Source organism: Saccopteryx bilineata, chromosome 2, assembly GCF_036850765.1.
Source record: "Saccopteryx bilineata isolate mSacBil1 chromosome 2, mSacBil1_pri_phased_curated, whole genome shotgun sequence".
NCBI lineage: Eukaryota > Metazoa > Chordata > Mammalia > Chiroptera > Emballonuridae > Saccopteryx > Saccopteryx bilineata.
In genome coordinates, this window is record NC_089491.1 from 116,517,145 (window position 1) to 116,531,153 (window position 14,009).

The 14,009-nt window shown below is 42.8% G+C and overlaps 1 protein-coding gene across 3 annotated transcripts in view; it reads left to right on the forward strand.

The window, feature by feature from the left end:
- PRMT8 (protein arginine methyltransferase 8) overlaps positions 1-14,009 on the forward strand; it is a 96,256-nt gene that overhangs the window by 38,691 nt on the left and 43,556 nt on the right. For all 3 annotated transcript variants that reach the window (XM_066254777.1, XM_066254778.1, XM_066254779.1), the window contains exon 2: positions 639-824. In XM_066254777.1, coding sequence (XP_066110874.1) covers positions 639-824 — 186 coding nt within the window. The remainder of the gene's footprint in view (positions 1-638; positions 825-14,009) is intronic.

Below are 14,009 nucleotides of genomic sequence, written 5' to 3' on the forward strand. Positions count from 1 at the left end.
CTTGCTGGGTGGAGAGAAGCTCACGGGTGTGATCTTCCTAAGTGGGCAGATAGGACTCATTTGAGTTTAACAAACACTCAGTGCTTAGCTCTTTTCTAAGCACTTTACAAATATCAACTTGTCTAATTCTCAGGACAACTCTAGGAGATGGGAACCATTTATAGATGTGGGGAAACTGAGGCACCAAGACGTTAATGCCTTTGCTCGGGGTTGCATAGCTAGTAAGTGGCCGGGGTTCAAGTTTTGGTGGCCTCTCTCTGGAATCGGCTGTCTAGCCATCATACTATGTGATGCTGTGCTCTACCTCTTCCCCTTCACTGAATGTTTGCTGTCCGCCTCCGAAAGAAGGCATCATTGTCCTCATTTAACGGAAATGGAAACTGGGACCTAAATGGGCTCAAGTCACCTGACTCTAAGAGATGGAACTGGGTTAAATCCAGGTCTGTTTGGCGCCTGAGTAGCATGCCACCTCAGCCGTCAGTGTGACTGTCAGAGCTTGAAGGCACCGTCCACCCCTCAGCAGTGCTGCTCTGGCTGACCGGGGCCGGGCTCAGGGGACGCGAAGGGAAGAGGGGCAAAATCTCAGGGCGGGACCTCGCTGCCTCAGTTAACACCAGGCTCCCTTTTCTCGCCCTCAGGTGAGCAGTACCCCCTCTCAGCCCCCTCAGCCTGTGGTCCCACCCAAGCCTGTGCAATGTGTCCATCACGTGTCTACTCAACCCAGCTGTCCAGGACGGGGCAAGCTGTCCAAGCTGCTGAACCCAGAGGAGATGACCTCGAGGGATTATTACTTCGACTCCTATGCCCACTTTGGGATCCATGAGGTAAACCATCCTGAGCTGGTTTGGCAGTTTCATCGCTGTTGTCTGAGGCAGCATAACGTGTTCAACTCTCTACTACTATGGTGTTCTCCCAGTGGTCCGAGGCCCCTGACCCCCTCTCTCCATCCATGGGTCCCTCTGGGTGGGGCAGGGCCAGGCCTGGAGCAGGGAAGTCAGTGAGAGTGTGCCCCTGCGATTCTCAGCGGGTGAGCAGGGATTGCTGGGCACTCCTCTGTTTACAGTCTCTTCCTGCCCCTCCATTTGGCTGATCCAGGTGTACTGAACATCCTTGGTCCTCACTCTAGGAACTTTTGGATGTTTTGCAGCTACAGATCTAAGGCCACAAGGGCCTTCTGGAGGTCCTGATCTTTAGACAGGGCTGAACATGAACCCTTAGGTTTGTCCTAGACCAATGAGCGCCTCCAAGGGAAGAAATGCAGCAAGCCTCTTTGGAAACCTGGCCCAGGTTCGGCACCTGATTGGTTCTCGGGAAATTCCTACATATAAAGGCTTGTCTTCAACCTTACCAGGGAAGACTTATGTGAGCTGGCGCACAGAACCAAGCTTCCTAACCAGAGGCTTCCTGGCTGTGGTGGGGGCCCAATGGTCCCGTTACCCCCACCTTGCCTTTGTCACCTTCCACACTTTCTCAAGCCACCCCACATAAACGATTACCACGAGCTGGGTGCTAACTGTTCTAAGCACAATGTATGTATCATTTTACTTAATCCTCCTAAGAATCTGATGAAGATATTTCTATTATCCCCTCATGATATGAAGAAATATTGAAAAAGGAACAAAGGTTTGCTTGTTATGCAAATGCTTTTTCAAAATAAGTCTGAAGCTCCCCCTTCCAATAAGATGCTTCCATAAGCCCTTGTATCAGGATGGCCATGCTGCTGTTGCCAGATAGGTGTTTAGTAATAATAGCCAGCATTTTTTTTTCAGTGCTTACAACTGGCTGGCTATTGTTCCTAGAATTTTATACTATTGGCTCATTTATTGCTTAGATCAACCCTCTGAGGAAGTTGATATTAATACTTGTCCCCATTTCACAGATGAAGATATAAGACTTTAAGCATCAGATCAAGCTTCGTTCATCCTTGCTGGTTCCTCTGCACATAAGGTTATAGGCTAATAAATGGCAGAACTAGAAGTTATGCCTGTTTCAGGGCCGATTCCTGGGAAGACACAGCAGTTCCAGAGGCCCCAGTGTGTCTCTCCTGGGCAAGCCTGAATATCCTCTTGCTAGAAGCCAACTAACTACAGAGTGCACCTTATGCCTGCCCTTCCTTCATCTCCAGGCTCTTCTCTCCCTCGGAGCCTCTTCCCACGGACTTCTCCCTCTGAATTGATAAGTTCTTGCTGGGCAACACTTTGGCACCTGGGATATGCTTTCTTGGGCTATTATTAATCTCTATAATCCCTCCATGGCTTGATTCCCCAGTGTCTAACCTAGGGCTTAGCACATCGTCTGATTGGCAAAGGTTCACTGCCACGGCTGCTAAATCTCATCCCTTAGACAATGCCTGGTCAGCACCGTGGCTGGGCAGCCAACAGGTACGAGCTCCACAGAGAGAGGACAGCAAGAGTCATCAGATGAATACTACACCAGGTTTCCTTTGCTCTGTGTATTGATAGAAAAATAAAATTTGTATATGAACAGGTCTAGACATAGTGTAGACCAGAGGTAGTCAACCTGGTCCCTCCCGCCCACTAGTGGGCGTTCCAGCTTTCATGGTGGGCGGTAGTGGAGCAACCGAAGTATAAATAAAAAGATAGATTTAACTATAGTAAGTTGTTTTATAAAGATTTATTCTGCCAAACTTAGTGAAAATCCAACATAAAGTACTTGGTAAGTAATTATTGTTATATGCTTTAACTTGCTGTAACTCTGCTTTATAAATTTTATAAAATAAAGTTACTTCCCTACTTTATAAATCACCATGACTGTGGAACCAGTGGGCGGTTAGAAAATTTTACTACTAACAGATACAAAAGTGGGCGGTAGGTGTAAAAAGGTTGACTACCCCTGGTGTAGACTGAGCTGACTAAGCTGGAATAAAGGCTCTGCAGGCCATCGATAAGATGGCTTTCCTTAGTAACCTGCCCTAGAATAGTGTTAGCAACCTTTTACATCAGGAAGTACTTCTGACCACCCAGGTGAAACCCTTCCTGCCGCCGCCGCCGGCCCCGCCTGGATCCCGGCTTCAGGGGAATGCAAAGCCTGTCCTGTGGGGTGGCTCGTCGGCCTTCCTTCTTGGTTGGAGCTTTCCCTTCACACTGGTCTCCAAGATCACCTGGTAGGAAATGGGGAGGGGGTGAGCGGACGGACTGCTAACATTGTTCTTGGTAGAGGGAGGGCCTGCTCATTCCTTGGTATCGAGCGCCAGGGATTGCTGCTCTGTGCCAGATGGCTGGCGGTGGTGCCTTTGCCTCTTCAGTCTGGGCAAGACCTGAACCTCACCACCCAGAGCTGCGCTGGCCGTTTGGCAGTCTCCTCTTGTATTAACAAGACGCTCACAGGGCAGGTGGCAGCGCCACCAGCTTGCTGATTAATAGTGATTAGTGAGTGTTTAGGAAACATGGCGCGGGGTGGCTTGGGTTTCACTAGTCTGCAGATACAAATGAGAAGCTCTGGGCTTGGAGAAGGACACTGTTGGGGGCTGGAGAGCACAGCAGGAGGGCATTCCGGACACTTCTGTCCTTCTGTCCCATGACTCTGTCCAGAGAGGACTCCACATTCAACCTTCACAGGATGGGGATGAGGCGGAGGGGACTGTGCCCTTCCATCACAGGGACTGTCTGAGGAGAATGGAATCTTGAACAGGAACAGAAGTGACAGATGGGTGCCTACTGAGGTCTCTGCTCAGAGTGGAGAGGGCCAGCTCTGTGGCTTCCCAGACTCCAGCTCTGAATCCTCACTGTTTCTGACAGGCCCTGGGCTCCGTGCCTCCACCGCCTGTCAGTAGGGCTGCGTTCCCAGCCCCCAAACCCTGGGCGCCCAGCCCACTCCTGGCCAACTCAGTACTTTTGACAATCTTGCTGCAGTTTCTTGTGAAACATTCTTCAGGGCCTCATTTCTCAGCAATTACTCAATGTGCTGTTTCGTGTTTAATAGGCAAGAAAGCCGGGAGACAGAGCCATCCACAGTGGGGGCCGGGACTTGCTCTCGCTGAAGAGTGGCACGCCCGTCTGAAACGTCTGAGACTTCCCTGGGTCACTCTCTCCCAGGGCTGGGAACACAGGGCGAGAGGAGGAAAGAGCCTTTACTTTGGGCAGGCCAAAGGGAGGAAGTTTTGCTAAGTCACAACTTTCCTTCTCCCAGAAATTGTATCCTCTAACCTAACTCCTAAGGTCTGGAGCTTTAAGGAAGGGGAGAAGGGGCCAAAGAAGTGACAAGAGGCAGTGAGTTTCAGGGGAGGGGACACAGGGGCAGCTCCACTTCAGCAAAAATAAGATCTGTAGAGGTATTGAGCCCATCTAATTCCATCAAGAGAGGCTGTGAGGACTTTTAGCCATGGCTGGGTTTGAGAGATTTCTGAAAACCTGACCATTATTTTGCCTCCATTCTCTGCTCACCCTCAACAGTTCCCTTGCATGGATGGAAAGGGTCTTCACTGTCACAAAAAGAGTAGAGTTAACACTTATGTAAAACTTACTGTATTTATCTAACCATCACGACAACCTTATGAAGTAGGTGCTCTCATTACCCTAATTTCCAGATAGAAAAGTTGAGATACAGAGGCTGACCGATGTTCTGAATCAGAGAGCTCAAAAACGTTGGAGCTATGATTTCAATCTAGGGATTCTGGCTCCAGAATTGGTGTGTATAACCATTATACCCTGCTATAGTCTGTGTGTGTGTGTGTGTGTGTGTGTGTGTGTGCGCGCGCGCACGTATTTTTCTGAAGTTCTGAAGTGAGAAGAGAGGAGGTAGAGAGACAGACTTCTGCATGTGCTGGACTGGGATCCACTCGGCAAACCCACTAGGGGGCGATGCTCTGCCCATCTGGGGTGTTGCTCTATTGCAACCAGAGCCATTCTAGTGCCTGAGACGGAGGCCATGGAACCATCCTCAGTGCCTGGGCCAACTTTGCTCCAATGGAGCCTTGGCTGTGGGAGGGGAAGAGAGAGACAGAGAGAAAGGAGAGGAGGAAGGGTGGAGAAGCAGCTGGGTGCTTCTCCTATCTGCCCTGACCAGGAATTGAACCCGAGACCTCCACATGCTGGGCCAATGCTCTACCACTGAGCCAACAGGCCAGGGCCTACCCTGCTATATTCTTATTTATGAAGCATGGATTATGTATCACACCCCCAGAATGGTTCTGAGGAAGCCATTGGCAGTCTGTGGTCACACAACTTGGTTCTTGCCATTTTGATATGTAGTAAGTAGACTTGTGGTGTTTGTTCCCAGACCAAAAGCCTAGAAAGAAAGGCTTGAGCTCACTTTCAAATAACATAGAGCCAAAAGTGAACTCAGTCTTACCATATCTTTAACCTTATTCAAATTCTAGTATGATTAAATATATGCATCCTGGGGCAGCACAGGAAGCTATGGCTCCACTGAAAAGCAAATACAAGATCCTTTAGCCCCTATGGTTGAATCCCAAGTGCCTAACAGAAGGATTAAAGCCACAAACCCATCCTAAACCAGCTCAACTCCTGAGTGGCTTTAACTGACCATGCCACCACTCTAGCAGTCCAACAAAAGAAAAGATATTCCTTTTTGGAAAAAACAGTAACAATTAAAACTAACTTCTATTAGTAGTGTTCCTTACATATTATCTACAACATAAAAATAAAAATTATAACATGTGAAGAAATGGGAAAATTTGGTCCACAGTCAAGAGGGAAATTAGTCAACAGAAACAGGTCTATAAATAGTCAAGTTCTTGGAATTATCAGAAAAATGCTTTAAAATAACTGTAATAAATATGATTAAAAAATAAATCTCCAGAAGATAGATGTAATAGGTGAAATTCTACAATAAAAATACAAGCTCTAAACCAGATATTTACTAAATGGGATTAACAGCATGTAGGATACATAGAAAAAAATGTATGAACTTGAAGACAGGTCAATAGAAATTATCCATAAAAAGAAAAAAGAAAATGACAAGTTCAGTGACTTGTGGGACAGAAGCAAGTGGTAAATATGTGAGTAATTGGAGTTCCAGTGGGAAAGAAAAAGAAGGACAGAAAAAAATATTGGCAGAAATATAGGTGGACAAATTTCTAAAAGTTTTAAAAAACAAACAAACAGACAGACAGACAGACAGCATGCTCAAGCAATGAAGCCATATCCAAAACAACCACTACAATTGGAATTACGACCTGACTATGTTTATGATAATGCCTGGTCATTCTCCAAGCTCTAGCTCTGTCTTCTGCACAAACGGGCAAACTGAATGGGGATGTCCATCTCCAGGAATTAATCTCCTGGATTAATGGATCTCATGGAATGTGTTAGTTCTGAGCCAGTGTCCAGTAATCCTAAAAAACTGGTTTGTTTTTTCCCCTCCAATGTTATCACCCTGGTAAATGACTGTAAGCCCTCTTGGGGAAAGACAGCGAACATTTAACAGCAGCACTTTTTTGGAAGTGTAACAAGATTTTTCTCATGGGACATGGCTTTGCCTTCATTCAACTGACTCAAGTTTGGGATTTGGTTGAGGGGCTGTGACTCTCTGTTTCAGTGTTTCAAGCCAGACTTCTGTTCACTAGACCTATGCCTTTTCTGCTTAAACATATCAAACAAGAATTTAGCATGCTGTTTATCGAGTTCTTTTCTGGAGACACTGTTATCACCTAGTAAACATCAGAGGTTTTTGCAACTCAAGACTATTCTGAAAATCTTTGGCTCCTATGTCTTTCATGCCCACTTCATCTTTGCTGATGAAGTGATGCAGTTTGGCTCCTGCTACCTCAGGATCCCAGTTTGATGTTATTTCCATAGCTCTGAGGGATCTCAGTTTGATGGTAGAAAGTCTTCCTATAATATAGAGAAGAGCACTACAGAGCACTCCAAGTTTGCTAAACTCCTCTCACAGGTTTATTTCTCACGGTTCTGGCAAAAGGTGTGTTCTCTAACATTGGTGAGTAGGTCTCACATGACAAATGCACTCTAACATTCTAATCTCCCTAAGTCTTTGGTCATCCTCTTCAGCACACTGAGAAAGTTCTGACATTTCAGTTTTATTTAGTGTAGTATAACTTTGGATCCATGTTTTGGTCAACAGACAAAACCAACAGTTAGAAGCATTTCAAGGCCCTGGCCGGTTGGCTCAGCGGTAGAGCGTTGGCCTGGCGTGCGGAGGTCTCCACCCCTCCGCCGCGCTTTCCTCTCTGTCTCTCTCTTCCCCTCCCGCAGCCAAGGCTCCATTGGAGCAAAGATGGCCCGGGCGCTGGGGATGGCTCTGTGGCCTCTGCCTCAGGCGCTAGAGTGGCTCTGGTCGCACATGGCGACTCTCAGGATGGGCAGAGCACCCCCCCCCCCCCGTGGACAAAGCGTCGCCCCCTGGTGGGCGTGCTGGGTGGATCCCGGTCGGGCGCATGCGGGAGTCTGTCTGACTGTCTCTCCCTGTTTTCAGCTTCAGAAAAGTGAAAAGAAAAAAAAAAAAAAAGAAGAAGCATTTCAAGCCCCTGGAGTTATAATGGTGAATCCAGTGTCTCTGCTTAGTGGTTCTCTATCAATTCACTTGGCTCAATCCAACTTTGTATTCCTTCCATGTGAATTCCACACCCTTATTATACATTTTCATATACATTCCCAGCTTTCAATCTATAGAAATAAAAAATACCAGGCATTTCTTTTGGTGTGTATCACACTACCCGATGAGTCACACTGTAAACCCTTTGGGGCCTGCTTAGAGTTAAAGCTAATTGTAGGGGTTGTAGCAAAGAAGGCTGGTGGTGGTCATTCCTGGAAAATCAGCAATATTTCGCAAGTAATTACCTCAACAGAGACCAATATGATTCCTCAGGAAGGGGTGGAAGGTGCTTTTACTGGCAAAGCAGACTCTGTGTAATCCAGGGACTTTTATTTATTAATTAATTTATTTTTATCAAGTGAGAGGAAGGAAGGTAGAGAGACAGACTCCCACCATGTGTCCTGACTAGGATCCACATGGCAACCCCCATCTGGGGCTGATGATCTGTCCATCTGGAGCCACTGCTCTGTTGTTCAGCAACTGAGCTAATTCAGCACCTGAGGCAATGCCAGGGAGCCATCCTCAGTGCCTGGGGCCAACTTGCTCTTTTGAGGAATGGCTGCAGGAAGAGAGAGAGGGGAGGGGTGGAGAAGCAGATGGTCGCTCTCCTGTGTGCCCTGACCAGGAAACAAACTCAGGACTGGGCCAATGCTTTACCACTGAGCCAACCAGCCAGGGCCAATTTAGGGACTTGAGGAGGTCCCAGCTTTATCATAATTTGCCAGCCCTGATCAGTTGGCTTATTGTTAGAGCATTGGCCTAGCATATAGAAGTCCTGGGTTTGATTCCCGGTCAGGGCACACAAGAGAAGCGACCACCTGCTTCTCCACCCCTCCCCCTTCTCTCTCTCTTTTCCCCTCTGTAGCCATAGCTAGAATGGTTCAACCCCAGGTGATAAGGATGGTTCCATGGCCTTGCTTCAGGTGCTAAAAGCTCATTTGCTGAACAACAGAGCAGCAGTGCAAGATGAGCAGAGCATCACCCTGTAGGGGCCTTGCTGGATGGATCCCGGTAAGGGTGCATGCGGGAGTCTGTCTCTGCCTCCCTGCCTTTCACTTAATTAAAAAAAAAAAAAAAAAGAATTTGCCCACATGTTCTAACTCCAATATTCAGGATCTCATTTATTCCCAACAGATGCCTCAACTTTAACAAAAGAGACCTTGCAAGGATGGGAATTCAATTTGTGTTGTAATTTGGGCATTTGCAGGATTAGACTTTGGGTTTGGTTTTCAGAAACCCTGGCCCTGCACCTACAGGAAATAAAGAGTATCCCCCCCGCCCAGAAGTCATGGAAGCTCTTAGGTGCTAAAATTTGCCCTTGAACTGGGAATATTAAATCCCTGTGCTCATGATTTTCTTTCATCAAAATTTCTAGCAAAGTTTGAAGTAATAAACCAACCAACCTACCCTATTATACTCATTTTGACTAAAATATGCTAAGGTAGCAAATACTTAGCCACCTAGTCTTGTCCTCTACAGATCCTTTATTACAGATATCTAAAGCTAAAATTTGAGTAACTCCTTTGGCATTTCATGCTAGTGACCTCTTTACCAATGGCAATAGAGGTATTAGTGCCTTTAAAACTCAGAACTGAGTCAGAGAACATAAATGTAGGTTCTGTTCTTTGGAGTTCTTCTTAGTACCAAACTTTGTATCATTCAAGGTTCAACAATGGAAGTAGGTCCGGTAGGATACGTATGTCTGATGTTGCAGCTTGAATTCTACAGGACAGATAGCTAGAAAAGAGACTTGGCTATTATATAATGGGAGATCAGAGCAGTTAGAACCCAAAAGGACAAGTTTGAACCCGATGAGGACAGGTTAAAACACGTGTTCATTCTATTGCCTTTGACTTATGGCAAGCATGTACTCTAGAGCCTGTGGTGTTTCAACATGGAGCTGAATACACACACACCTGGCCCAGGAGTCAGAGAAGCTGAATTTGAAGGCAGAACATTTGTAACTGCTGCTTCATGCTAACGAGGTGATCAACACGTCAACAATGACATATGTGTGCGCTATAAAATGGTTCCCGCTTCCTTTGTGCCTTCTAAGTCTCACAAGTCTTCTCTTGTGACCCATCCTAACTAGAAATATGGTGGAAAGAGAATTCTGTGAAACATAGTTCAGGTGGTTCAGGTGACATGTTGCAAAGCCATTGAAGATGTGTGCACAGAGTTTCAAAACTATGAAGCAAAATCTGCAGAGCTAGAGGGAGAAAAACACAAACCCTCAACCACAGTTAAAGGTCTGTTTTAACACTTCTTTCTTGGTAATTGATAGAACAAATGCACAAGAAAATCAGTATGGCTAAAAAAAATTTGAATAATTTTCTGACATAATCAAATAACTTGATTTACTTTGCATTTATAGAACATTGCACCCCTAATCTACAGAATGCACATTTGTTTTGCATGCACATTAAAACATTCAGTAAGATAGATCATCTGCTGGGCCATAAATAAATCTCAATGAATTTAAAAAGATTGAAATCAGGCAGAGTATGTTTTCTTTTTATCATAATAGAATTAATTTAGAAACCAAAAGTAATAAATTATCTAGAAAAATCTCCTAATATCATATTTAGAAATCAAGCAGCACTGAGAACAAAGTCAGGAAGAAATCACAGGAAGTTAGAAAATATTCCAAATGGAACAATAGTAAAAAACACAATACAATGGACTGAATGTGTCCTCCTAAATTTCATGTTAAATCCTTCCCCCCAATAAGATGATATCAAGAGGTGTGGCCTTTGGGAGGTAACAAGGACAGGGGTCAGGCTTCATGAATTGGATTATGCTCTTCTGAGAAGAGACATGAGGTTTTGCTATCTTACCCTGCTCTCTGCCATGTGAGGATACAAGGAGAAGACAACCATCTGTAAACCAGGAAGCAGGTCCTCACCCATACGGTGTCTGCTGGCACCTTGATCCTGGACTTCTGAGCCTCCCAAACTGAGAAATAAGTGTTTGTATTTTTAGCCACCCAGTCTATGGTACTCTGTTATAGCAGCCTGATCTACAACAACAACATATGAAGATTTGTAGAATGCAGTTAAAGAAATCTTTAAAGAAAAAATTATAGCTTAAATGCTTTTATTAGAAAAAAAAGTGTAAAAATTAATGATCAAAGCTTCTACCTTATAAAGTAGAGAAAGAACAAATAAAATTCATGAAAGTCAAAGGAAAGAAATAATAATGATGGCCCTGGCTGAATGGCTCAAGAATAGAGTGTCAGCCTGGTGTATGGATGTCCTGGGTTTGACTACTGGCCAGGGCACACATGATAAGTGACCATCTGCTTCTCTTCTCTTCCTTCTCCCTATTCCCTCCCTCTGTCCCTCCCACAGCAGTGGCTCGATTGGTTCATGCATCAGCCTGGACACTGAGGATAGCTCGTTGGTTCAAGTATCAACCTCAGGCACTAAAAATAGTTTAGTTGATTCAAGAATTGGCCCCAGATGGGTTGCTGGGTGAATCCTGGTTGGGGTGCATATGGGAGTCTGTCTCACTATCTTCCCTCCACTCACTTAGAAAAAGAAAAAAAAAAAAGAAATAATAATGATAAGAACAGAAATCAATGATGTAAAAGTAAAACATTAAAGACAACCAACAAAGTAAAAAGTTGTTTTTTTAAAATACTAATTAAACTGATACCCTAGATTGATCAAGAAAAAATCGGAGAGAACACAGATTATAAGTAAACAAAGGCAAGAACATTACTACACATCATGTAGACACTCAACAGTAATCAGAGACTATCATAACTGTATTATACCATACATTTGACAGCTTAGCTGAAATGGATTAATTCCTTGGGAAAATACTTTGGCAAACTAATATACGAATACAGAGAAAACAGAAACAACCCTCTATCTATTAAATAAATTGAACTTATAATTTAAAATCTTCCTACAAAAAGGACTCAGACCCAGATGGTTTTATAGACATTTATCAGACATTTAAGGGGAAAAAAAAATCAATCCTACCCAAATTTTTTCAGAAAGTCTATGAAGAGAATAACACTTCTTAACTTGTGTGATTAGCTCAACATAAATAATTGCCAGAGAAGATAAGAGAAAGCTATAGATCTACATTTGTCATAAATACAGACACCAAAATCTTCAACAAAATATTAATAAATAAAATCCAGCAACATATAAGAAAATAATACATATGACAAAGTGTTAATTAAACATTTGAAACCAACCTTTGGAGTTCGGCACATTAACAGAACAAAGGAGAAAAGTCATAATCATCTCAATAAATGGTGAAAAAGTATGTGATAAAATTTAACACCAATTGATGATAAAAACTCTCAGAAAATTAGAAATAGACAACTTTTCAGTCTGATAAAAGGCATTTATGGAGAGCGCACAGCTACAATTACCCACAATGGTGACATTTATATGCCACTGGAACAAAGGAAGGATGTCTGTCTGCTCCAATTCTAACATATTACTGCATGGCCATCTCTGCCTGTGCAATACAGCATGAGGAAGGAATAAGAAATAAAAGATATACAGATAGGAATAAAAAAGCAAAACTGTCTTTATTCACAAGTGACAATATTTTTTATGTAGAAAAACAAAAATATCTACAAAAAAATCCTACTAGAATTAACAAGTGATGTGAGCAAGGCTGCAGAATACAAGGCCAGTATATATACTAAGAATTGGGGGTCCTGGCTGGTTGGTGAGCATTGGCCTGGCGTGAAGAAGTCCCAGGTTTGATCTCCAGCCAGGGCACACATGAGAAGTGAACATCTGCTCTCCCTCTTCCCCTCTCACAGCCAGTGGCTCGTTGGTTTGAGTGCTGGCCCTGGTGCTGAGGACAGTTCTGTTGGTCCGAGCATTGGCCCCAGATGCAGGTTGCACAGGTAGATCCCGGTCGGGGTGCATGCAAGAGTCTGTCACTTTATCTCCCCTTCTCTCATTAAAAAAAATTTTTTTTAATATCATAAATGGTACCATAAAAATAAAGTAACTAAGAATAAGTTTAATTAAAAAATACAAAACCTCTCTAGTGAAATCTATGAAATAATGCAGAGAGAAATTAAATAAGACCTAAATAAAAGGAGAGCCATATCACATTGTTCTTGGATTATAAGGCTCCAGCATTGCTAAGATGGCAGTTCTCCCCAAATTGATCTAGAGAGTCAATGTGATTCCAACTCCAGCAGGCTCTTCCGTATGAATTAGCAAAATGTTTCTAAAATGCATATGAAAATGCTGAAGACCTAGAAAAACCAAAATAATTGTGTAAAAGAAGACTATGATGGCGGACTTACACTACTTTATTTCAGAGTTAATATAAAACGATGGTAGTCAAGTGAGTATTGAACTGGTATATGAATGGAATGGATCAGGGAGAACGCATATAGACAGTCAATTTATTTTTGACAAAGGTGGCAGCATAATTGAAATGAAGGATTGTTCCAAAGGCTCTCTCCCATGTAATTCAGAGGGGAAATGAATCCTGGTGCATGAGCCATCTAGTTTAAAAAAAAAATTAAACTCACATCTTTAAGTTATACCATATGAAAAAATAAATTTGACATGAATCTTAGACCTAAAAGTAAAAGCCATAACTATAAAACTTCTGGAAGAAAACAGGAAAATATCTTTGTGACCTTAGGGTAGACAAAGATTAAGCAGGACACAAAAAATTTGAATCATAAAAAAAAAACTAAAATAATTGGTGTTTGTCAAAATTAAAAACTGCTTTTCAAAAGACAACACTAAGAAAATGAAAAGGCAAATCACAGATTAGGAGAAGATATTCACAACATGTATATCTGACAAAAGATTTGTTTCCATATATATAAACTTCTATAATTTAATAGAAAAAGGCAAATAGTTAAAGAAAATAAAAATAGGGAGACACTTTTCAAAAGAAGATATAGATGAATAATCAGTAAACACTTAAAAAATTATATTAATAGCCATCATGGAAATGCAATTAAAACTACAATGAGATACCAGTTTATGACCACTGTAACAGCAATTTTCAATTGGTGTACTACAAGAATTTTTTAAACATGCATTACCTGACTCTTCAGTCAGGGCACTGACCTTTTTTACTTAGATTGTCAAATAAAAAAAAATGATAACAGCTAATACATCAATAGCTGTCTGGTGTGAATGAATCAAAATTATACCTTCTTTTTGTCAGACTGGCAAAAATATATATTTTTGGTATGCCGTAGAATTTTAGTAATTAGTTTATGTGTGCCTGAGATGGAAGAGTTGAAAATTAAAGACTGATAAGATAGGTGGCCAGCAACCTGAACTCTCTCATATACTGCTGAAACAACTATTTTGAAAAACTGTTAGGCAATTTCTAACAAAATTAAACACCTACACTAACAGTACAAAAACCCACTTTGAGTTATTTACTCAAAAGAAATAAAAACATGTATCTTCAAAAATGCTTATACGAGAGTGTTCGTAACACTCTTATTCATAATAATCTAA